Below are 25,322 nucleotides of genomic sequence, written 5' to 3'. Positions count from 1 at the left end.
TTTTACACACATTACCCACACATTGTATATGCGTGAACACGACATGCATTTTCGAGGATTCCTACAGAAAATTAATACGTTTAGGTAGTATTATTTTTTAAGCTTTGCTTACTTTAGCTAACAAGGGGGAGATAAATTGCAGTAATTCTGCTTACGTACAGGGCAGGCTGGGGCCATTGGGCACACAAGAATTTGGGGCCCTTTTGGAAAGTAAAAAAAAACTAATTATAATTTTAAAAAAATTAATAAGTATGACCATTTATTATAGGTGATCAAATGCAGTATTATATATTATGTCGAAATTGTCGGTCCTTAGGGGCCCCCTGAGAATGGGGGCCCTGGGCACGGGCCACGTGTGCCCTTATGGTGAACACGGTATTGCTTACGTAATACTTGAACGGCCCCTAGGAACCTTATTATTAAAATTATTTTTTAAAATTACCAATGTATGAGTGTGACCAGCTTTTATTAAAGCAATAAAAATATAAATTATATTGGGTAATTACATAATTTTTTATATAATATAATATTAATAAATTATACTTCCATTTTTTTATATATAGATGCTTAAATATATCTGGCCAATATAAAAAAAATAGCTGGCCCCAAATGGCAGCACAAAGCGCAAAATAAAGAAAACTGGCAAAAGCTGGAAGAGGCCTACACCTGAAGAGGGGTTCCCATACAATAATTAGAATATCAAAAACTGTTAATAATAATACTTAGCATGATAGAAATATAGTCATAATATTTATTCATTTACTAATAGATTTTGTTAAGTTTTGCAAAGGTTTAGAAAACCACATAAAGAAATGTACCTTATTAATTAACTATATTGGGAAATAAAAGGCTTTTTATTTTATTTTATTTATAAATATATCTGTTCCCAATTTTACATTTATACTGACATAGAACAACATTTTCTAAAGCAAAGTGGTTCTTAAACGAGAACTTAAGCTGTGATCAAAAGGCTTTACACTTGAGAGATCTAACCTACATTTACTACGCAGTTATTAATACCTTTTTATATTTATAAGTGTATATAAATTAGTTCTTGATGCATTTTTATAAAAATACAAAAGTGAAGACTGTCTTAGTACAATTTTAATACATTAATAATAATAACATTTTGTTATAATTCTAATTTGTTACAAATTACAATGTGTAATATATTATTTACTTTTATTGCTAAAGTATTACATTGTACATACATACCGTATATTAAATACACATACATATGTATTAAATATATATATATTATGTTTAATATGTCTGAGGAACGAAATTGTATTGATTACCTTGGAGAACATAGATTTTCATATAAATAATACAAATTTTGTGATTTATTTACAAAATTTATTAAAATAAAGGAGATTACGTATTTCATTTACACCTTACGTCACGAACTGGGTTTTAATTTAATCTCCCACAAATCCCCCGATTTCTTTTAGCTTTCCTTCTTACGTTTGAAAATCGCCGAGAATTTTCCATTTTCGTACGTGGGCATAAATGGTATATATGTGGTCCAATTCCATCTGAAAGAAATAAATTATTGATCCAAAGGTTTCTACGACATTTGTATGAATATTAATAAAAATCGCGTTATGAATAACACATTTTCGAGCTGTTGTAGCTTTTGAATGGGTTCATCGTATTTCATTCAATATTTAGTCTGAAAATAAGACGTCTACTAATTCTATATGTGTTTAGCCAATATCGCATATTGTTTGTTTTTAATGAACCTTTAGGCTATTTTGTTGAAAGTAGATGAACCCCTTATTAATAATAAGTGAATTTTTTTACATTGTTTTACTAAAGCATTTCTAATAACTTTTTATACGCAATCAAGAGACAAAGAAAGCTTTAGTTAAAGGTCTTCGATTCTTTTAATAAATAAGTGAAACTTTACGCAACGACTGAGCTGAACTTTTGTTAGCTTCAAGGGGTTGACTCCACAAGGGGTTCTTAAACATGTGACTTGTGGCCTTCCTTTCCTTTATTTTAATGTTCCCTTTTAAAACGAAAGAAAAGTTCGCAATACAATGCGCACGTGATTGGCCAAACGCTTCTGTTGTTTTATGACGCCCTGGTAAAATGGATAACGTGATTGAGCTTATTTCGAATCTTTAAAATCCAAAATTTACTAAAATTAAGTTTTAAAGCAGATTTTATTTGGATAAGATTTTACTGGCATTTTAGTCATCTAAACTATCAAATAAAAATACAAAGAACACAATCGATGGTTACTTTTCTCAACTCTCTATTTCTTATAGTTCCTATAGTTACTAACCTTAGAGTTTTGTACTACGGATTCATTCAACACAGAGGAAAATTCTGATAGATTCATCATTTTATGATGAACACATCCATTATGTCTTGAAATGCATTTACCGTTAACATTTTATGAACTACTCTGAGTATATACTGTAGGACTATGTTCGTGAATGAATGGAGTCTTACCTTCGGATGTAGCTCATGCCAACAGGGAAATCATATGTGTCAGGTCCACTGGAACCAGCCGCTTCCAGAGACATTTCTTTGGCCCATTTATCAAGACCACGTTCTTCACGAGTACCTGATATCATAACATTGTTAATTAGCAACGATAGAAACCCCGCTTAGATGTTGGTATCAATATATTTTTTCTTAGATATAAAAACTGACAAACAATTTCATATTTGCACGTTTTTAAATAGCCTACAAAAAAATCTTATTGTAATAAAAACCCAAATTAGTCGTAGTTTTTGTATTTTTGCCGACTGAATAATTATAAGTTCAAAAAGCCATAAAACGAATGATTAATAATCTTATTTTAATGGCCCAAAACATTGAATTATACAGTATCTTGCTAAAATTACTCGCTTTTGTATAAAATAAAACAAGCAAAAGCCTCCAAAAATATTATCTACGGGAATAAAATCCATTTATTGATGCGCAGAAGTTGATACTTACGCTGTTATAATTTAAATATATAATCGTCTATAATACAGTTAAAAAACAATGCCACAGCTTAGTTGTGTACGTTCGAATCCTGATGGTCCAATAGATAGTTTAAATGTGTGAAATTAACACTTGTATTTACAGTATAGGGAATCATCGAGAGAAACTGAAATGTCGTAGGCGCAAAAAATCGAGGTATATGTGACGCTGAAGGTTGATCACCTACTTTGCTATAGCAAAATTATTATAGAAACGTGCAGTTTGAGCATAATATAGGTATACAGCCATTGCATGATTGTCACTATAGCAAAAACTATTTCCAAATTATAAAGTACTGAAAATGTTATTTAAACGCTTGTGAAATAAAACGTGAGTGTATTTTTAAATAAAAATAATCTTTAAGAACAGAGCAAAGGTCATACTTTGAAGTGACCTTTATATAAGTTATGAACAAAAAATTCTTAAACAAAAGGTTACTTTTGTGACTTCAGGAATACCTTGAAATTATTTTGTTTGTGAATTATTGCAAAATTTACGAATGTGGGTTCTGTACATTTTTTATTAAAAAAATAAATAAATATTAAGTTCATCGCTGCCTACATCTTAAAACATGAAGTATGTGAACCGCAATGCTCTTTTTTGATGTTTTTTATCCTTCAGAAATCGAAAAATTACGGATATAAACGAGAATTCATTTACTACATTATTAATTTATTACATTATTTACATAAATCGACATTTCGAGTGCTTTTTTCAAATTTGTTTTTAATATGGTCTGCGCGCGTATTATTTTTTGACAGCCAGTAACAATTTCATAAAGTATTCATTCAATTTCTTCTAATGTCTCTGGTAATTTATAAAATAACATATACATTCCAAATTCAAATCATTTTTAAGCCCATAAAAGTTATTTTCGTCCATTTTTTGAATTCTCTTTCGGAATAAATGGTTAATCTATACACATCTTACCCGGGATCAAATTATCCAAAAAACATCCAACTACTCCTCCGACCAAGATAGATTTGGACAGCAACACTTGAAGAACAGCATCCAATGCTTCTACTCCCGTATTGATAACACCGCTGTGAGCTGACATCCACCTGGTCAGCACCAGCGGGAAGAATAGGCTGAAGCCAATGATGTATAGGTTCCGGGAACTGTTCAGGTTCACGTACTGAAGAGCTGATAACCCTGGTAATGATTTTGAGGATTGATAGTTTTATATTAAAAAGTATCGTCTGTACATTTCGTTATGAAATTTCCATAATTTTATTTGATAAAATTTCATATAACGCGATAGTAACGCATGAATGATTCAATTCAAACTGAATTGAAAAGCCAAGATTTATCTCTTCATCGTCTAAAATTAGATACTTTTACCTTCTAAAACTGTTTTTAAAAATCGAGATAAAAATGCTTTAACCAATACCGAGTTTTCTATGAGCCAAGTAAAACATTTTAAATACAAAATAACGAATTAATCTTGCTGTTAAGGAAACGTACGAGAAAATTATTTATTATCATTATTTATCAAAAACCTTTATTTACCGAAAGCAGAGATCATTCCAAACATAACGCAGAAGAGACCTCCCACTATCGGCTGAGGTATGATAATGAAGACGGCACCCAATTTCCCGATCACACCCTGAAGGATCATCAGACCAGCTGCCCATTGCACAACGCGACGAGATCCAACCTGCAAGAGAAAATAGTACCTCCATTTAATAATCATTACATATATACAGAATTTATAAACATTATTCCTGAATGAGATTAAATCGCACTGAAGTATTTCCGAACCAATTCGACTAATGATCCTTCAAGGAAATCGCGTACTAATTCTTAAAAGGCCGTCAACGCATTCGCGAGCCCTCTGGCATTGAGAGTGTCCAAGGGCGGCGGTATCACTTCACATCAGATGAGCCTCTTGCCCGTTTGTTCTATAAAAAAATACGTGTAACTCGGAGGCACTTTTTTTACATTTACTGATCAATAAACGCAAGGATCAAACACTTTAATTTTATTTAACAACTAAATTAAATAAAAATAAAAAGTTATAAAGATGATTCTAATAATAAGACGGTCATATTCCCGCAGCACTCCCACGCGTCACTTCTCAAATGTAAAATAAAAATTGCTTACCTTTGTTACGCCAATAGCACCCACGTTTTCTCCGAATGTGTTCGTTCCGTTACCAGAACCCCATAAGCCAGCAAGAACGGTTCCTAAGCCTTCTGTACCCAAACCACGGTTGATAGCATGCAAGGGCGGGGGAGGTGCAGCTGAAATAATTATTATAAAAAAAAATATTATTCTACTCCGTATAACCTGGTCATTTTTAAAATGGAACAATACAAAATCCAACATGCAATGATTTTAATATGTGTATTTTTAATGCCTATCGGGTAAACTTGGCGCGGTAATCAAATGGGACTTCTGAAAACCAGCTCAGGATGGTTTATATCATGTCACTCCCAACTGGACGAATTACTATTGGTCCTAGTAATAAGCCTAGTGAGTACTTCTTTATATTGATTTTATATATTTGTTTTAAAACTTCTAACAAAAATTATTGTTAAAGTTCTGAATTATGCTAAATTCAATATGAATGTGTCGCTCTAACCGAAGCAGCCTTAGAGGCTTAGAAATTAATAATTTCTATATTAAATTCGTATCCGACAGTGCGTCTGTGCTGATGGCGTTAGAAAACAGACAGACGAATAAACAAATACTGGAGTGTCACTATGCACCAGCGTTACCCTACAGTGCATATAAGGACACAGTGTAACTCTCGGCAATGATGCTGCCGAAGAGCTTGCAAGGAAAGGTTCCGGAATGATGCCGGCTGGCCCGTACCCGCTCCTCCTATCACCGTTGGTCGCAAAACGCGGACTGCAGACATTCAAAATGGCACTGCTAGCAGTCAACCTTCTAGAGTTTTAATTTTTCTTGTGGTACCTACTAGTTCACGTATTAAAATGTGGTAATTATGAGACCTTTTTTCCCTACTGGTACTTTTCATCTAAGTATTATACGTATGTTTATAATGAAGTAAAGTTGTCTTTTCTATTTGTTATCGAAGTGAAAAAACAACCATAGCTACTTGAAGTTCATTGTATGTATGTTATTTCTCTTTACAAAAATTAAAAAGATTTTATAGTAAAAATGCTGAGTTCATTTAATACACAATTAATGTTTACAAGGAACTTTACGAAATTCTCTATTTGCACTCACTCATTCTACATCTAAAATTAAAACAATTTCCGCACAAAAAAATCACAATGCATGTGAATGTTGTCTTTGAAAATAGCAGAGTTTAATGGATTTCAAACTGAAAACCCGAGTGAATTTTTGCAACCTCATTGTTGATTAACATATTGTCCTTGTACGTAATTAAAGTTACCGATACTCTATAGGTGAAAGAATATTTAGACAAAACAAATAAGTATTTAATTTTTTAATGCATTTTGAAGGTTAAATCTGTTATATAAGTTTCTTTTGAATTATATTTTAGTAATTTAAAAATAGTTTAAGGCTAGACAGTCTGAGATGAAAGCCAATTTCATATGATCACTCACGTGTATACACATTACACGCCCATACATATCACTCCCACTCAAATTTATAAAAATTCAGTCACTTTTTATTTGGTTATATTTTACTACATATTTGGAGTTCTAAGTTTCTGCTCTTTTATTGTATCTCGGAACAGTCTGGTCACCCACAATACAAGATTGTCCTGTTGTATATAGTGTCCTATGTAACGGAATAAGGTTTAAGTACTAATTATTAGTCTGTGTCCATACTATGTCATGTAGTTGTACTCAAATGATTTGTTCACATGTTTACCAATTAGCTATCGTTAGCACTGAGTGAGAAGATTGACCTTGAGTTTGAGTTGTCGATTTCTTAACCTTGTGAAGATCGTCAAATTAATAAAATAACGTGTGGCACTCGAAGACTGCCACGGTAAAGTTATTGCATAGCGTTTTTATCAACTTATGCAATTATAATTATTTATTTATGCAGTATTTTTTTTTCTTTGATATTAATTTAATCTTCCACTCTGCCAGACTCAGCAGCAGACTAACACGCCTATAAAGTCTGTCTCACTCTCACGCGTACCGGCTGCACCGGCCGCGATTACGCTACGTCACCGATCTCGTCAGAGAGATGTGAATACGCAGTATGCGTTCTATCCCGCTCTAACGCGTATTGGCCGCACCTATATCATCGTGTGTTAGGTTTTTATTAACGAAGCCACTATTCAATGATGACACCCCAAAAAAGCGAAAGCCTAATTATGTATTTTTTTAATAAAAGTGGTTTCGCTATTAGCATTTCAATGCAAATCGCAATAAATCATTATTTATCTGAAATTGACAGAAATTAGTTGAATAACCTGAAAACTACGAGTCGTCGATAAACCGTACTCGTAAAATAAAAGAAATTCATCTTTGATTTAGAAATTAGAAAAACACTAATGAAGACAAATATACGGTTTTTATGGTTATTAATTGACCGTTAATCTACTTTTTTTTTAATTGAAAAGGTTGAAAGACTATATGAAGACATTTCAAAGTTTTTAAAAAAAATCACACGTAAGCCGTCATACATATTCTTAAAAAAAATTCAAAGTCAAAGTCTAAATCGTTTACGCGTATAGGTAACACAATGTTTACTTACGTGCGTGAAAAAAAAATCATATTAAATGCTTCTAATTTTAGATTAACTGCCAGTTCTCAAATCAAGGGCGTAGAACGGAAGAGAAGAACTGCCAATAAACTCCCCGCCACTCTTTTTAATCGCCAAGTTTTTTGTTTAACATAATGTTTGTAAGGAGCTGCAACCATTACACCATGTTCCACATGACTTCTTAATTAATAATAATAAAATAAATAAAAACAAAGATTTGTCCTCTATCAGCAGGAGGCAATTTTATCCTTTAATCAATTTGACCTATTATAAATGAATACTAACCGCACATTCTAGCCGTAGTAGGATAGTAGCTGATGGATTCCACTGTACACGCCAGCACTCCAGCCAGCATGCCCAGAACCCCTGCCACGCTTACTGTTGGTGCTCCCCATTGACCTGCAAAATTTAATATAGGTAGGTACGTTTATCAACTAATAACTAGCAATAATTAATAATTGTTAGCAATTATCGCTTACTTGAATCCAAAATGAGCCCTTTAGTTTGTCCCACACTCATAAATTGTAATAAAGATTCCGATAATGTCCAAAAGGTCAACACATTTATATTAAAATGTTATTTAGATTTCCCTTAAAAAAGCCAAGTTAGTTTTCTGTTAGCTTCACTACCCCTTATTTTAATATTTTAAATATTTTTCAATATTTAAACAAATAAAGCCAGTTGACACCCAAACAAAGAATTTCGATAAACATACATTTGAACATCCCTAGAACAACCAGCATCGAACTAAACTTGTGTCTCGCGCTAATTAATAAGTACTTGTTACGAATCACATTTCTATGACAGATGAACATTGCTCAATAATATTTACCTAGCATTAAAAAAATATGTAGATAAATTAAAATAAATTATTAATTACATATTTATCGTTGTATAGCATTCTACTGATATTCCTAAAGGTTTCTTTAATTAAAATTACCTTCAAATAAATTAGGTGAAAGGTCAAAGCCCGTGCTATGTTTTTAACTTGGTGCCTATTTAAAATAAAATTTAAAAGATTTTAAAGTAATAAGGAAACAATCTTGCTAGATGTAAATCTTAATATATATAAATTACGTGTCACGTTGTTTGTCCGCTATGGACTCCTAAACTAGTGAACCGATTCATTCAATCAAATTTGCACACCGTGTGCGGTTTGATCTAACTTAAAAGATAGGAAAATGTAAGCTACATGTCAATTTATACCCGCAATATTATTTAATTGCAAAATATTTGTTTAGTATTTGATAGTCAAAATTCTAACAGATGGCGCTGTGTTGAAAGTACGTTTCACATAAGCTACAATTTAATGGAATAACCACCAAATAGCATGGTAGATTTTCCTGCTGTTTCCCTTGAATAGTTTACTATTCTGTAATATAACAAAATCTTAGCCAAAGCAACGCTTGGCCGAGTCAGCTAGTATGATATAAATACACGGTAGGTATGACCATATAATATGACCACTACGTGTGTGGGAATTGCGTGATTTCCACGTACGTAGAATCGGTTTACCATCAAATTTCTGACCGCGACAAGTGTAACTTATCAAAGATTACCTGGGTAAGGCACACGGAACCACGGTGCGTCTTCAATGATGTTGATCTTTAGGTCAGTTCGTGCAGGGTGTCCTGCTTCGAAGACATTCGTTGCTGTTAGGATACCACATACAGCCCACATTATCACGATTGTAAGTAACACCTGGAAATAACATATTATAACAATTATTTTATACCCAAATAAAGATAGACAGGCAAGATACACAGATAATAGGTGGACCTTCAAGACAACTGTATGGAAAGGACCAAGAGGAAGAAGAAGAGGTCGCACAAAAGAAAGGTGGATAGAAGAAATAGAAGCGGTAGCAGGAAACGAATGGCCAGATGGAGAGCCATAGACAGAGTCAGTTGGAAAAATCTGGAAGAGGCCGTGAAGGGGTTCCGATCGACGGTACTGAAGGAAGCTAGGATATAGGATAACAAGAAAAAGAAAATAAATGTATAGAAATGTAAAGTAATGTATTATAATTTGTTTTTGTCATGATTGGAAATAAAACGGGCTTTATTATTATTATTATTAAATATAGACGAGGATTGAGTGTGTTTAATATTACTAACCGGAAAGAGTTTGAAAAGTGGAAACCAAATTACTGTCAAGCCTACACTCTTCCTCCACGTCACTGTTGGAATTTTCACTTCACCCATGCATTGTGAAAATATTGTCAGTAATATGAATGTCCTGTAAGTAATAATTATATTTAAATTTAAAACCTTAAAAGAAGCACTAACATACAAATGGTTAGGTCGTTATTATCGTTTACTATACTAATATTAAAAAATTTTGGTCGATACCGTTTATCTCGGAAACAACGGATTAAAATTACATAATATTTTCAGTAAATTTATTGAGAAAAGATAAAATCACGCTAACGCATGTAAAATCGCAGGGTTGCAAATTAAGTTACAAATTAAGTCCACGTTTTTGTGTCTATTTAAATGAATAAGAAACTATAAAAAGGCTGTAAATTTAGTTGTTAATTTAATGTTACTTAAAATTTTAATAATTTGACCATAAACACAATCGCCTGATAGACTGTCAATCAGTCATTAAATTTCTTAGGTGAATTGCAACCTAATGGAAGTCCGTTGGTATATTTCTTATTTTAAAATATGAGGTAATTCATATTTCCTTTCAGCCCGTGTCACTTGATTATTTTGTTTAATCATCCCATCAAACGGCCTTTAGATTAATAATTACTAATTAATTTTTCGATATTGAATCACCCCAGTGTCAATTCAAGTCCCTAGAACGGCTGGGTTGATCTGGGCGCGGTGTCGTTGTCATAGCAACCAGGTCGCGCAAAACAACTCAACAAGTGAGCTGTATCGATCTTATCTGTATTTAGCAAGCTTTAATCAACGGTTTTAAGTGAAATTCCAGAGGTACTATTTCTAATATACAAAATTCAACTCGTGCCACCATTTTATATGGATTTATATTTTATTGCAGCACTGGGGTTTTTGACAAAAGACAAAAGAAAAAATGACATGCAATGACCGCGTACTAATGCTCAAATAGACGACTGCGCACTTATTATATTTCTAGATTGTTACCTATCCGACAACTTGCATAGCCTTAAAAAGGTAAGCTGGTCTTTAAGCATTTGCATTTTATGTGAAGAGTGATGATGATTTCATTAACCATCTCCTAAAATAAGAATAAGAATGATGCAGACGCACCCACGTTTCTAGGCAACGTGTCAGGAAATATAATAATTCATAGAATATATAATCTGCAAACAATTGACAGTTTCAATGTATAAAGTAGATCATACATAATTTAATATTTACATAACCGGTGTGCATTATTTATTCTCGTGATATTAAAATGTTATATTGTAGTCGAACTAATCGATTACTTGTATTGAAGTAATAACAAAATCCATTACAATAAACGGACAATCTTCATACTAATATTATAAGCGGGAAAGATTTTTCTTATGTTTCCAACGAATAAGAATGAGCAGTGTCAGCGTGCGACCCTAATCCACCCCAAAAATCTTTTTTTTTAATTTTTAGACAATTTTTTTATGATCCAACATAAAAAAATACATACAACCCTTAATTTACACCTCTTATCAACCCCTATTTTTAATTTGTTAACTAATCTTATGACTTGAACTGAGAGGTTTATTCCGGAAAATCGAACAGTCTCCGGGGTAAGTAAAATCACATTAACGAGAAACGAATTTCAATTTCCAAATTCGCGTGGGCAGCTAGTAATCTATACAAATATCCTAATCAAAAATAATCTTAATAAAACTAAAAGTATAGTAGGGCCCTCTGGAAATCAATGGTAACAGCAACTTAAAGCTGTCTTGGACCTTATCGGTAAAGAAATGTTTATTATTTTTATTCTATGTTACGTTAATCAATTTTTTTTCTTTTTTATAACGATAGGTCTTACCACTTACTATATTCTATACTAGAAACAAAGACTATCTAGAAACTACATATATCCATTAACATTTCTAACACAGCCTTGCGATTCTGTAACTCACTTTTCGAACTCGCACAGCGGTTTTCACAGCGGCGGTCGCGGTCAAATCAGTCGTAAAGCAGTATTTTCACCATTTGGCATTCTGATAAGGAGGGCGCTTGTAGTTTATTGTTTATAAATATTTATGGGCGAGTTCGAAAATTGAGTTACAGAATCACAAGGCAGTTAACGTATTACACGTTTTAACCGACTATTTGATGTTATAAAAACCTAAAGATATCCTCGAACAATGGACTACAAACTATTCAGGTTTATAATAATAACCCTAATTTTACTAAAATAAAAATGTTCCCATGTTTCCACGATACATCTAATACTGCTAAAACCATGTTTAAATATTATAGGTTATATTTATGTTAAGAATCAAACGAAGCCACTTAAAATCAATTATAGAAAAATAAATTACTAGAACGTTTAAACTAGAGCGGAGTCCGAAAGGTCATGGGTCGTTACCCGTTGCAGTATTGATCTATATCACGTTGCAGTTATATAGGACAGCATGTTCTTATAATGTACTGTTAGAATTTACAATCAAATAACCACCAGTAATATTCGCTTGGAGAAGCACTGGTTTCGGGAAAACATTTCTTTTTTCTGTGTGAAAAGCTTATAAACTAAGTGAGCTAAGAATTTATCCTTACATGTTTCAACTACTGAAACAAATCCGATACGTTTTATTAATTAGAAATTGTTAAATTACGAGTACTATCTAAATAGGAATTTTGTTATTAGTATTATATTATCTTGTTTCCTTTTTTGTGTAAATAGTTGGCGCAAACAAATTAATCTAATATATAAAATTCTCGTGTCACAATGTTCGATCCCATACTCCTCCGAAATGGCTCGACCGATTCTCATGAAATTTTTATTGCATATTCAGTAAGTCTGAGAATCAGCTACTTCAGCTACTACAACATTCAAACCCCTAAGTGACCACCCTAAATAAAATATTTTATATTTTTTCAACAAAATAATATATGTATATATAAAGGTTTCTGTGTAAAAAAAAAATTAATTTATAAATAAACATTCTATAACCATAGAAACATTATTTAATTGATGGCAAGAGCAAATCTTTATTGAATCGCATTTGAAACCTTATTTGGAAATTTCCACCTACTTTCGGAAAATATTCCCAGACTAACCCGTGTAACCTTTAACCTTAACTAGTCTAAATAAACAGAATCGCGCCCTCGTGAATTCTAGCAGTATTAACGAAAATGAATGCTATTTTTGCAAGAATTTGAAACAGAAATCATTAATCAAAGGTCAAATAAATTATTTTGATTTTACCTGCCATATCTTAGAATAGAATGGAATTAATTAAACAGGTATATATATTTTGTTGTATAAGGTTCTACCATAATTTGCATATATAGTTTAAGTATTTTAAAAGGTTTCAAAACCTAATAGGGGTTTTGTCAGTTTTGGCAAACGTATTTAAATAAATTGAATGCTAAGTTGTAATGGTGCATTATGGTAACCCAAATCGGTAGTTATGCTTTGTTTTATTATTAAAAAACTATCAGCTTAGTAATTAGTATCCATTGCTAAAAGTAGCACAGTAATGAAGTATTGTATCAATACGCTGGAGTAACATTAGCGCCTATACAGTAAACTTCAATGAATTAAGTAAAAACTGACAGTAATCATAAAAAAACTACGTCAAAAATCATTATTAAACTCTCGTAATTCTTGAGTATTAATTAATTCGTATTATGTTTTTCTAATTTTCCTATAGCACACAAAAGACCACCTAATAATCTTAGCCGTTAAATCTGAACCGTTTTTGACCCGTCGGAAGCACCAAGCCAACATAGTAAGGCATTTTCCTATAGAAGCGACGATTTATGTATCAGTATAGGAATTCCTCAAATATTGTACGAGTTGCAACCAAACGTTTCCATCAAGTGGAAGTGCGCAGGAAAGAAGCGCCTCCAGAAATAAATTCAAATAGAAACAGTCAGAAATGTGTACCTGCGTCATTAAATAATAATTCTTAGGTACAAGCGCTTCCAGCTTTATTTATATTATTCGTAAGGAGAAGACTTACCCCGCAGCAATGCCCCACTGTTCGGACGCGGCTTCTGCAGCGTGATCGAAGAGAGTCAACCCCACCAGAGCCACGGTTGGGACGATCGTAAGAGGGGTCACGAACCGCAAAAGGGAACCGATTATTCCAAAGTAACCTGCCATCACAACAGAGAAACTAACTAAGTATTAAACCTGTTTTTAAGAGTTTGTGTATTTGTTTAGGTTAATCTCAGGGACTAGAGTTTCGAATTAATTTTTTGTAAGGAGAAAGGCTTAATAACATCACGCTATGCTGTTTGTTTATTATTGACGTTCATAAGTGTTAGTACGAATATTGATATATTTTGACTTGCTACGACCAAGTCAAGGCGGGTGAAACCGGGACACAGCTGTAATATTTAAGAACCAAGGCTATGGAAAAGCTTGCGTTTTATTTTAATGAAAGTTTACACAAAGACAGCAGAATTTTTAGTAAAGTAAGTGAATGGAGAACGATGCAAGCAGTTTGCGATTGTTTTTACGTTCAGAAATTTTTAGTTTTTACTTAGAATGATATATATGCTCTATTAAAGATATTAAAAATCGTTTCAGTTGCTTAGTTTAATAGATCAATCTTTGAAATATGTTAATGACGTAAGTTTTTGAAAGTTATAGTTTCTGGTGTGAATAAAATGTATGCCAGAAAACTAAAAGTATAGTTTATCTTTTTATCGAAAAATTTAGCATAAAGTCCATAAAAAAATTCGAGATTCGTGAAGGAAGTATATATAATATCCGTGTTTGTAAGTTTCTTGTAATGACATAATTATTTTCAGTTCCTTGCAATAAAAAAATATATAAACTGTTGGAATTCTACTGTTACTGTGAAAGAAAGGCAAAGCTAAGTTAAATTGAAATAATAATAATCAATCATTTTCTAGTTTCTCGTTGGTATCACTTTATATAATTCTAAACCAGTTTTTAAATTGGTCAACATAAAATCTCTCTCTCTATCTATTAGCCCCCATTGTGCATAAGGAGCATCCTGTGTATCATCGCATCTCTGAAACACTTTCAATCCAATTGAGGCCCTCATGAAAATGGAAAATTTAAGATGTAGTACTTCTTCATTCATTTACATCTGTAAATTAGAGTATTTGTAATCTAATATATAAAATTCTCGTGTCGCGGTGTTTGTGGTTAAACTCCTCCAAAACGGCTTGATCGATTCTCATGAAATTGTGTGTGCATATTGGGTGTGTCTTAGAATCGGACAACATCTATTTTTAATCCCCCTAAATGTTAAGGGTAGTCCACCCCTTAAATTTTTTTGTTTTTATTATTAGATATTTTTTTCCGTTTTTTTTATGACAGCATTAAAAAATACATACAACCCCTAATTTTTACCCCTCTACGATCAACCCCTATTTTTTATTATAGATGATATACATGGCAAAACGACGTTTGCCGGATCAGCTAGTAATATTATACTACTCCAGAATTTTTACCTCCAATCAGTTGAAACAAAGCAGAGACTGCAATCGCACCAGACAGCTCACACATTCTGCTTGTCCACACGTCTCTTCTCTGTTCCGGTGTCATGGCAGCCAGAACACTTTGCTCTGGACACTTCCAAGTCGGCAGACCAAGGATCGCCAGTGTTGGAACAAGGAAAGATATAGTACCTCCTTGGACGATCGGCAGACGACATCCAAACGTTGCTTGTAACCACGTAATAAGACCTGGAAATATTACTAATAAACATACTGATAGTTTAAATAATTACATAGATAATAAATAATCGTAGATTACACAAATTGTAGGTACATATTATATATTTAGAAGCAAAAACGAACTCCATTCAGTTCTAAACTGATTTTAAGCTGCTTATGGCCGGCCGTGCTAGAACAATAGCGCGTAGCCGAGAGATAGAAGTTTCATTATGAGTATTAATTTATGACAATAATATTACCTAAAACAAAAGAAAATTTCTCTTTATTTATTTCTCTTTTATAGTAAATTATAATAAATCCATATTAATTGACGGCTCATTGGTCTAGTGGTTAGTACCCCTGACTGCGAATCCATGGGTCCCGGGTTCGATCCCCAGCTGAGATAAACGTCGATGTGATGAGCATTTGGTGTTGTGCTTAGGTCTTGGGTGTTTAAATATGTATTTATATGTCTATCTATCTATAATATGTATATATATCTGTTGCCTAGTACCCATAACACAAGCTTAACCAGCTTAGCATGGGACTAGGTCAATTGGTGTGAATTGTCAAAAAAAAAATAGTAATAATAATCAAAACCAGTTGATTTAATATAGTTTTTTCAAAAAATACATATAAGAATGTCTAAAAAATAAATAAATCAGTTCATTAGGCCTAAGTTTATTACAACCTCTTTAGGCCTAAGATTTCTGAATTTGTTTCATGATCATTTTCAACCTAATAGGCAAGTATGTGATCAGCCCTGTGCCTGACATACGCCGTCGACTTTTAGGGTTTAAGACATGTTGGTTTCCTCACGATGTTTTCCTTCACCGTCCGAGCGAATGTTAAATGCGCATATAGAAAGAAAGTCCATTGGTGCACAGCCGGGGATCGAACCTACGACCTCAGGGATAGTCGCACGCTGAGGCCAACACTGCTTATAATGTCTAATGTATTGTCAAATATTGTCTAATAAATGCGGCCCTAATTATGAATGTTCACCCCTTATAGGTTAAAAATTTGAACCAGTTCAACCACGCATTGCGTATGTTCATCAATGAACGGACGCGGTTAATACGAAGTACAAATTTCCTTTAAGTGATGTGACTTTCTAGCCTCTTAGTCTCGGAACTATTTTAATTAAGTTTAAAAGCTATTAGCTTCGTTAGATGTCATCAAAGGGAGAGGTTAATTTTGCTAACGTTTACTTACCTAGCAGGCGAACTGAGTAGTATTTGTTTAATAAGAACTAATTTAAATAAAACCTCTTAGAGGGATACTTCTTAAGGTTTCACGTACATACGTACATGGGTCGTGGTCAGCGATGTGTCAATTAATTAATAAGTAATTATTTCTATCATATATATTTTATTATGTTTATTACTTTTATTATAAGTGAAAATTTATCATTTAAACGACAATGTGGGTCAATGTGTGGCGTAAAATAGATTAAATAAAAGGTTCTAATTGCACTCTTTCCAATCTCAATTTCTCAGCCGAAGTCCAGTAGACCGGCCCAGGTACGACTGGATCAACAGAAGCGGAACAGCCTTGCGATTCTGTAACTCACTTTTCGAACTCTCACAGCTTTACTACTGATTTGAGCGCGACCGCCGCTGCGAAAACCGCTGTGAGAGTTCGAAAAGTGAGTTACAGAATCGCAACGCTGTACAGAGATCGGCTAAGACACATTATTGGCGGAGCCAGCGGATTAAGTGACTTTTTTTTATATTAATCATCAATATCGTTTTAATATAACCGTTGGCGAGCCTACGACAGTTTAATAAAACAGATGCATAAATGTGTCTGATCCTATTCGGACGTCTTACTAATCCTATTTCATAAAATCGTAAAAGTCAAAACAAGAAAAAATTTGTTTTAATGAAACGTGTAAAATCGGGGGTAATATTAAGTTTTAATGCAAAGAATAAAATTAAATATCTTTTAACTACTAAATAAATCTTAGTATAACCCGAGACCGGAGTGTGACAGTATTCTTAACTATATTTTACTTTTTCGTTTAAAATCCAACATTGAGCGACTTGTTTATTTACTCTCTCTATTTAAAATGTTGCGTGACAAAAGTCTGAAAATAAATACGTCTTGAACTAGTTTTAGATAATAAAAATGTAGCATTAACATTTTCAGATATGTTAATGCTACATATTATCTGACAATAATACCGAAAAACAATAAAACGTATCTACCGAGTTGTAGATGCGTGTCCAAGGTTGCTTTCTCTATTAATCTATCCAGGTCATTGCACAAGGGAAGGTGCTACACATATTAGTGACACGGCTTATCGGAGATGATATGCAATTTTCTAAAGCTTGCTTTCAAAATCCTCACCCCAGACGTGTGGTGTTTTATCTAAGAAAAACCGTTCTATTGATTATTGACATTATCAAACGCTTTCTAATGAATATATATTCGTATATATAGATTCATTTATTTGATTTAGATACAAGTGATCTGAAAGGAATATCGTCTCGAACTGACTTTTTTTTATACAGAACTGGACTGTCCAGAAAATGCCTATTTAACCGCCGCTTGACTTCATCCAGCTCTGTGATTTCCCGAGGACCAATCGCTGGATGAAGTAACTTCGCATGTGAACTCAATAATCAATATTGACAGAATATTCAAAATTAAAAAATCATTTAATTATATAGGTAACAAAAGAAATACATATTAATGCTTCTAATTTTACATTTAGTGCCAGTTCTTAAATCAAGGGCGTAGAACGGAAGAGAAGAACTGGCAATAAACTCTCCGCCACTCTTTTTAATCGCCGTGTTTTTTTTTACACAACGTTTGTAAGGAGCTGCAACCATTACACCATGTTCCACATGACATCTTAAGTAATTAATAATGATAACATAAATTTAAAAAAACAAAGACTTGTCTTCTATCAGCAGGAGGCATGGTGAAATAGGAGCACGGACTTACATTCTCGTGGGAACAACACGCAAACACATAGTCGAAATAATTAACATCACCGCATACACGAATTCAAGTACGACCAGTCACCACAAGTAGCACCCGTTGACGAGTATGATAAATACGGTAGCAATATAGGTTTACAATGCAACAGAGTTGCAATCGATACCGTCAGGCTTACTCCGATCCTGCAAGTTTTCCCCGTTGCATAAATTTCGATCCAGGTACACAATTAGTTAGTAATTGCCAATTAGCACTCCCTAACGAGGCCAAATATCAATTAAAATCTAGTTTCAATAGATATCATAGCATTTTCTTCTGTGAAACTGAAATTTATTTTAAAGGCTTTCAAACATTTCAAGAAATGTTTGAAATCACGCTTGTCTTCGTATACTATATGGTCGCGAGTATTTGCCGAAACAACTATACAGCTATTTCGACTATATGGTACCCGGGGGTGTAACTCAGTGGTAGAGTGTCTGCTTCGCATGCTGAAAGTCCTGGGTTCAAATCCCAGCACCTCCAACAACATTTTTTATTACTACATAAATCCTATATAATCTATAAAGACATATTTTGATTTATAAATAAAAAGAAATAATTTAAAAAAGATAAAATTTATAATGACAAGACGAAAGACTCCCAATATCAAGTGAAGAAATCGAGTAAGTCTCAACAATAGCACACGTTAAACAAAGTTCTTTAACATCCTAGTTTTATAACATTTGTATAAGGAATATTAAATGAATGGAAAGTTTAAGAGAGATGTAGTAATGATAAAACGCTCATACGTATTTCGTTCATTAAATCATTTACTCATTATAAAAATATGTATATCCAAAAATGGTTTGTAAGAACTTAGACGAGTAATATGATAGAATATTTATATAAGTACTTATCACCGCTCTATGTACCTTCGTATTAATTACCTTAACATTGTAAACTAATTTTTATGCTTTGTTTATTATCTTAGATTCATAAGTGAAAAACACTACAAAAGCGTTTTAATAATATTTCTGGAAATTCATCACCTCATTTAAATGTCTTGTAAATATATGTCTTGTAGTTATCATGATGTATATTTGCTTAAAGATTATCTTTAACTGTCTTTAAAGATCATAATCCACTTTATGATCAAATGGAAAATGATAAACGTTGCAACATTATAATAGTAAAATGTCAAAAAATATAGAGTAATGTACTGTACGTGTTGATGTATATTATGACTATGAATAAATTATACTATTTTGTAATTAAGTTTACTTATAAAATAATTAACTCTAGACTTTTTTTTTAAGTGAAAACTTCTTTAGCGGCGTTGTACACTTTTTTTGGAATGGGTAAAAAATGTTAAACTCGCGTCAGGACACGTGACCTGATCGAAAATTCGTAAGACGGATGGAGAGTAGACAGCTGGCGCGGCGTAATTAATATAATATAAATTGTCATGTTTGTGTACGATAGCGCAATAAATAAATATTGTATTCTACCACATAAATGATAGTACTTTTATACTGATAATTAAAGCAATTCGTGCAAAATTATTTATGATATTCCAAAATATCATAAAATCACAACGTTAATATTCAAGTTTTCACTTCTACCGGCACTCCCGGAGTGCAACCCGTCGTTTTTTAAATGTTCTGGGACCCCTACATCCTAGCCTATCAGACACGCAATCAGGCAGATATGTGACCGAGTGGCTAAGCAGCAGGGGAGTGTCGAATTCTCCCCTTTCTTAAAAAGGGACATATTATCTTGGAGGGTTAGCGTCTCCCACCGGGCCCGGGCGACGACTACTCCGGAAATATTGTCATAATATTTATGGGCGAGTCGGGGCCCGCTGCCCGGCGCCAGCCGCGTTACCTCTCGTGCTATTTTTGTGAGTGACATATCTGACAATCTTGCCGCAGAATTTTTCCAGCTGCGATCTGTGCTCAAGCAACATGTCGGATAGCCCATCCCGGGAAACCCTCATGCCAGTCTCGAGCTTCAGGTCGCACCTGGCCCTTTCAAAAGTCGCACAGTCAACAAGTAAATGAACCACCGTTTAGTCGGTTCTGTCGTCACAGTCACACGCGGGGCTTGTCTTCAGTTTGAGTCTGTGTAAATAGTGTCCAAAAGCCCCGTGGCCAGTCAGGATCTGCACCATGTGAGGTGGGAAACGCCTTGTCTTGATTTGCTTGTATGCCGTATTTGCATCTTTAAAAAACATTTTTGTGACTGAGGCTGTTTCGCCCCCCACATAGCGCTCGTTCCAGGAGTCTAAAGTCTCTTGACTCTTGTCAGTCGTCGCAAATAGGAAAGCGGATACGCATCGTACCCTATTCGCGTCCCCGTTTCCCCAACCGCCTCCCCCGCGAGAGCGTCTGCCCTCTCATTTTCCGGAGTGGCAACGTGCGCCTTCACCCAAAAGAGTTCAATTACTCTAGACTTTAAATGCTACATTAATCCAGGAAGCTATTAATCCCTCAATACAGTTCACACTACATCACATCAGAAGCCAGCTATATATGTTTTGTTTATTATGTATGGCAATAAATATAATAATCAGCAGTTTAGTCAAATCCTAAGTACTTAGAACATATATCGCGTTTTCTTGTAATTTATAACGGTAATTCCACAAACCTGTCACAAATATCATAGTGGATATGATATTGGATCTGTCAGGGTCAGTGTCCTCCATACAAAGCGCTGGACAGAGGATGAATGGAATTGCTACTATTGCTCCTATCATTGTCAGGTAGTGCTGGAAAATTGAAATATATTTACCTAAAAATGAAATTTAAATACATAATATAAATCAAATACCAACAGCTATAAATTAAAACAGATATTATTGAAATCTCGTAACTAAGGGTAAAATTTCGCGTCTTTTTAGAATATACGAATTCTCTGACAAAGATTGCAAAAACGTTGCTCTTACGCTGTTTCGATGCTTATTTATTTTGATGTTATATACATACTTTCAATAAAGTTTATATTTCGGACGAACTAATGGGGCCACAAATAATATCCAATTATTTTCCAATAAGAAAATGTAAGTTTATACGGAGAAAAGGTTAGTAACTTTTCTAGGTAGGTCAAGCTTTTTCAAGGAAAATTGTTCACTTGGAAAAACTATTATATACCCGGATTAACTTTAATATATTATTAGAAATTTTATCAAATATATATTAAATAGACTTACCTGTAACGCCATAAATATACACAAATACCATGGAGGAATATCGTCGATTCCATAAGTAACATTACCCTTACGTTGCTCTTCGTCTGAGATGGGTAATTCCTGAAAAAAATATTTTTTTTGTTTATTAAAAAATCTCCTTATTTGCGAATAATATATGCGAGTCTACAGTGTAATTAATTTGAATATATATTTTGTTTATAGACGTTTGTGTTTGAAGTGAATACAGTGGGTTAAATTTTCTGTCATAAACCAATTTTAATATAAAAATTATCTCGTAACGCACACTGTGTCTCGCTGATTGCTGAAAAGCGAGAACGTCGAGTTATGTAAATAATGTCATAAATTCGCGTTTACTTAAATTAACCATTACTTTAACCAACACCCTGGCGTACGTAATATTTCCCACATAAGTAATATAAACTCATTATATTTTACACGGAACAAGGCTCGTTATTTTGTTATATACCTTGTATGTTCGCCTTAGTTTAATTGGTAACGCACATGGCCCGGGGGTTCTGGGTTTGATTACGAAGTAATTATTGCGGCCTATAAAGAAAAATCTTTAGTGATACGACGCAGAATGTATCTGCCATGCCCTAACTTCTTCATTCATTCGCTTATAGTCGTTGCGTTTCGTTCGTCGTAAGGTTTTTGTTAACCAACTATGTTGAAGCGGAACAATTGTAGCGCTAATGGATATATCACACCATAAATAATACGTTATACTAACAAATAAACTACAATCAAATAGTGTATTTATAGTAATAAAATGTTAACTCTTAGATCATGTTTAGTCCTGTGTGAATAGGCATTTCTTTATCAATTTGTATTTGGTTAATTAAATAATTAAATTATATGTAATGGTTATGGAATAATTAACGACTACTTTTTGGAAGCATAGGGCATTTTATTGTTATTACGTATTTAGTTTTGGTTAAAGGATCTATGGTTAAATTATTTAAATAAATTTCTAAATTTCTTAAGTAGCTGTTAAATCTCAATTAACGTTAATTAACAGAAATCTTAAGAAAACTCTTTTCGATTTTTCGTGAGATCGTTAATCTTACACTCACAATGTTACTTAAAACAAAAGCAATGTCAACCGGAAATCTCATTTTCCGTAGACAATAAAGTGTGACTTTGTCTATAAACGAAACATAAAAGTAAGTGGCACAATACGCAAGAGACCGCTTAAGGGAACATTGTTTGAGGCGTAGAATATCGTACCATTGATATTCTGATTTTCGAATAATTCTTGTAAATTTTAGCGATGTTCGCTCGAAGACAGTTTGATACAAATAACTTCTGTATTTGGTAAATTTTTCGAATTACGGTTCCACCTTAAAACAGCTCCAATTTTTTCGACATATTTTCATCACTCGGCAAGCTTATTGTTTTTTCTGTTTATTTAGTTGGTTATTATATATTTTTTTAATCTTTTAACAATTCGTTGAGTAGATACACAGGCCTTCACAACACTACAGCTTTTTAAACCGTGGAAGGGAGTACCAGTATATGCAGTGGTTATTAATAAATGTCTATAAAGGATAATTCATATGGTAGGTACTTTACTATGTATCACATCTCTTATTTAGCTGGTGTTATTATTAAGCCTTTATTTATTTCCAACGCAACACATTAAAAATATATAAAATTGAATTTAGAATTATCTATCTATCATACATTAAATAAAGTTTAGAGTAGGACTGGAAGCCCATTTTAGGTATAGCCCTCCTCCAGCTTATGCTATACATCTTTATTTTTCGACACTTTCATCTATTGCTTGCTCGCTACAGCTATGACATCCTTTTACCCGCGTATTTTTACACTCTTTATATTAGCTTCACCTGTATGTATGTACGTATGTATGTCTATAATGTATGTATGTAACCGACTCCTTCGGACTCGATTTTGACACTTTTAACGGACAGATTTAACTCAAACTTTGCGCACCTGTCAAAGATCGATGACAATGCAATAATCCGAAAAAAATATTGAAAAAAATAAAAAAAATTAACTAAAAAATAAATAAAAGTTTAAAAAACTAAAAAACACGCTTTTAAAGCACATCAAACTAAAAAGTGAAAAATAATTCCTAATTTAGGCTGAAAATGGACAAAGAATACTGGTATTATTGTGAAAAAGCGTGGGGCGCTCTGCGTCTATCGAGCAACCCACGCTTTTTTAAACTATTATTTTTGGTCTACCTATTCGCCGTTTACTGCTTGTGCCGGGCCACTTCGCCACTTTATACGTCCACATATCTAGATATCGTGCTAAGTGTCCTGCCGAAAACTATTTCAGTTTCAGGCGTAGTGCGTTCGATAACTTCAATCTAACACCCAAACAAATAAACAACAGACTTTAAGCTCATTCAAAGTTTACAAGATAAACGCATTCTAATTAATAAGTTCCCGCTCAATGTCCCTAAACAATAATGTTCCATAAACAAGCAATAGCAAATAACTACCGAGAACCGAGAATGTAGTTATACGACTTGTGGTTGATTAGATGTAACACTTAGACTACTTTTTCTTTACAAAAAATTAAATATGAACCATATACCACGGAATAATTGTAATCTAGTTATACACAACACATGGGTCCCTAGTGTGGACTAGCGATAGATGAATTTTGTCACAACCATATTTCTGGCACGAATAAATGCTTTTTATTTAATTTATTTTTTAGTGTGCGAAGCAATAATTAGTTCGACTAGACACATAAAGCTTAAATTATAGATTTCAGCAGAAATTTGTCTGGCCCAATCGGGGATTAGGGAACATTCAACTTACCTCCACATTCGTCATAGTCTCCATTCCAATTTGAATATTGTCAGGAATCATTTTTCACCTAAAATCAGGTAATAATTTAATAAGTGTATATTGACATCAAGTAATTAGCTATTCGACGTCATTAGTATTGAAATCAATTATACTATATTGAATTACATAAATCGGTAAAGTGATTAATTAGCATTTACGATGCAGGTATTATATTAGCTACACCAAAATTATTATAAAGAGAGTACTATACAAATTAATAAATATAAAATACATTTCTGATGTCAGTATTTTAATTCGGGTGGTATTTAATTAATGGTACTATTTAGACTAAAACACGATTAAAATAAGATTGTATGTGAATAAGATTTAACGAAGCATAATGAAGAATAATAGGTTTTAGTTTACGTTTAAATAGTTACACTAAAAACCACTTGACTGATTAAAATTACTTTATCTATTACAAATAATAATAATAATTTTACAAATATTTATTTAAAAATAAATAATATTTTACAAATATTTTTAAATTTTTAAAAGATCTATCTACGAGAAAGATATATCTACTTGTAGGTCTATGGAAATAAACATTCAAACAACAAAAAAAACAGGTATCGATAAAAGTTAGTGAACACTCACCTTTTTCTAAAATAATGTCACAAATATGTTTCCTACTACCTATGTATGTAGGGTTTTGTTGGGAACCGAGTGAAAATACTTTTTGACATTGAAATGTGCGCGCGCGTCGCCCGATGTCTTACAATGAACTGAGTTGTAAGTTGTAACATTGAACGGTTGAACAGTGATTGAACAGTTGACATCTCTAATTTACATTATCAGATCATTATATATGTTCTAAACATTATTAGTAATGAAGCTTCTTAAAATATATCAGAATACAAAACTTCGTTAAGTAGGTACCTAAGGATATTTAAAAGCTTATTAACTAACAGCGAAAGAAAGGTTACCCTTGGTGCCATTAGTGAT

General features: G+C 33.1%; 1 protein-coding gene and 1 non-coding gene across 3 annotated transcripts; one reads left to right on the top strand and one right to left on the bottom strand.

The window, feature by feature from the left end:
- Window positions 1-1,334: 1,334 nt before the first annotated feature.
- On the bottom strand, window positions 1,335-25,322 carry LOC125049822 (solute carrier family 23 member 2). 2 transcript variants are annotated; one of them, XM_047649286.1, is made up of 14 exons: window positions 25,304-25,322; window positions 24,348-24,405; window positions 21,553-21,651; window positions 20,991-21,111; window positions 15,216-15,449; window positions 13,748-13,883; window positions 9,753-9,873; window positions 9,195-9,336; window positions 7,921-8,034; window positions 5,083-5,222; window positions 4,489-4,636; window positions 3,910-4,131; window positions 2,461-2,575; window positions 1,335-1,535 (listed from the first exon to the last, which is right to left on the bottom strand). In XM_047649286.1, the coding sequence occupies exons 2-14, from the start codon at window positions 24,396-24,398 to the stop codon at window positions 1,448-1,450; spliced, it is 1,731 nt and encodes a 576-aa protein (XP_047505242.1). In that variant the 5' UTR covers window positions 24,399-24,405; window positions 25,304-25,322; the 3' UTR covers window positions 1,335-1,447. The 2 variants fall into 2 exon arrangements, with proteins under 2 accessions (XP_047505242.1, XP_047505241.1); XM_047649285.1 differs by lacking the exon at window positions 25,304-25,322 and adding an exon at window positions 24,975-25,115.
- Trnaa-cgc lies at window positions 18,816-18,887 on the top strand. Its single transcript has one exon. It is a non-coding gene; the product is annotated as a tRNA-Ala (tRNA).

This window comes from Pieris napi, chromosome 5, assembly GCF_905475465.1.
Source record: "Pieris napi chromosome 5, ilPieNapi1.2, whole genome shotgun sequence".
Classification (NCBI taxonomy): domain Eukaryota; kingdom Metazoa; phylum Arthropoda; class Insecta; order Lepidoptera; family Pieridae; genus Pieris; species Pieris napi.
Note: the sequence above shows the minus strand (reverse complement) of the source record. Positions and strands in the feature narration are given on the sequence as shown.

Coding starts and splice junctions, on each gene's coding strand:
- LOC125049822 (XM_047649286.1), bottom strand. CDS start 24,398: ATGATTCCTGACAATATTCAAATTGGAATGGAGACTATGACGAATGTG. Junction 9,874..13,747: donor CAGTGGGGCATTGCTGCGGG/GTAAGTCTTCTC, acceptor TATTACTTACAG/GACATTCATATTACTGACAA. Junction 5,223..7,920: donor TACTACGGCTAGAATGTGCG/GTTAGTATTCAT, acceptor TAATTATTTCAG/CTGCACCTCCCCCGCCCTTG.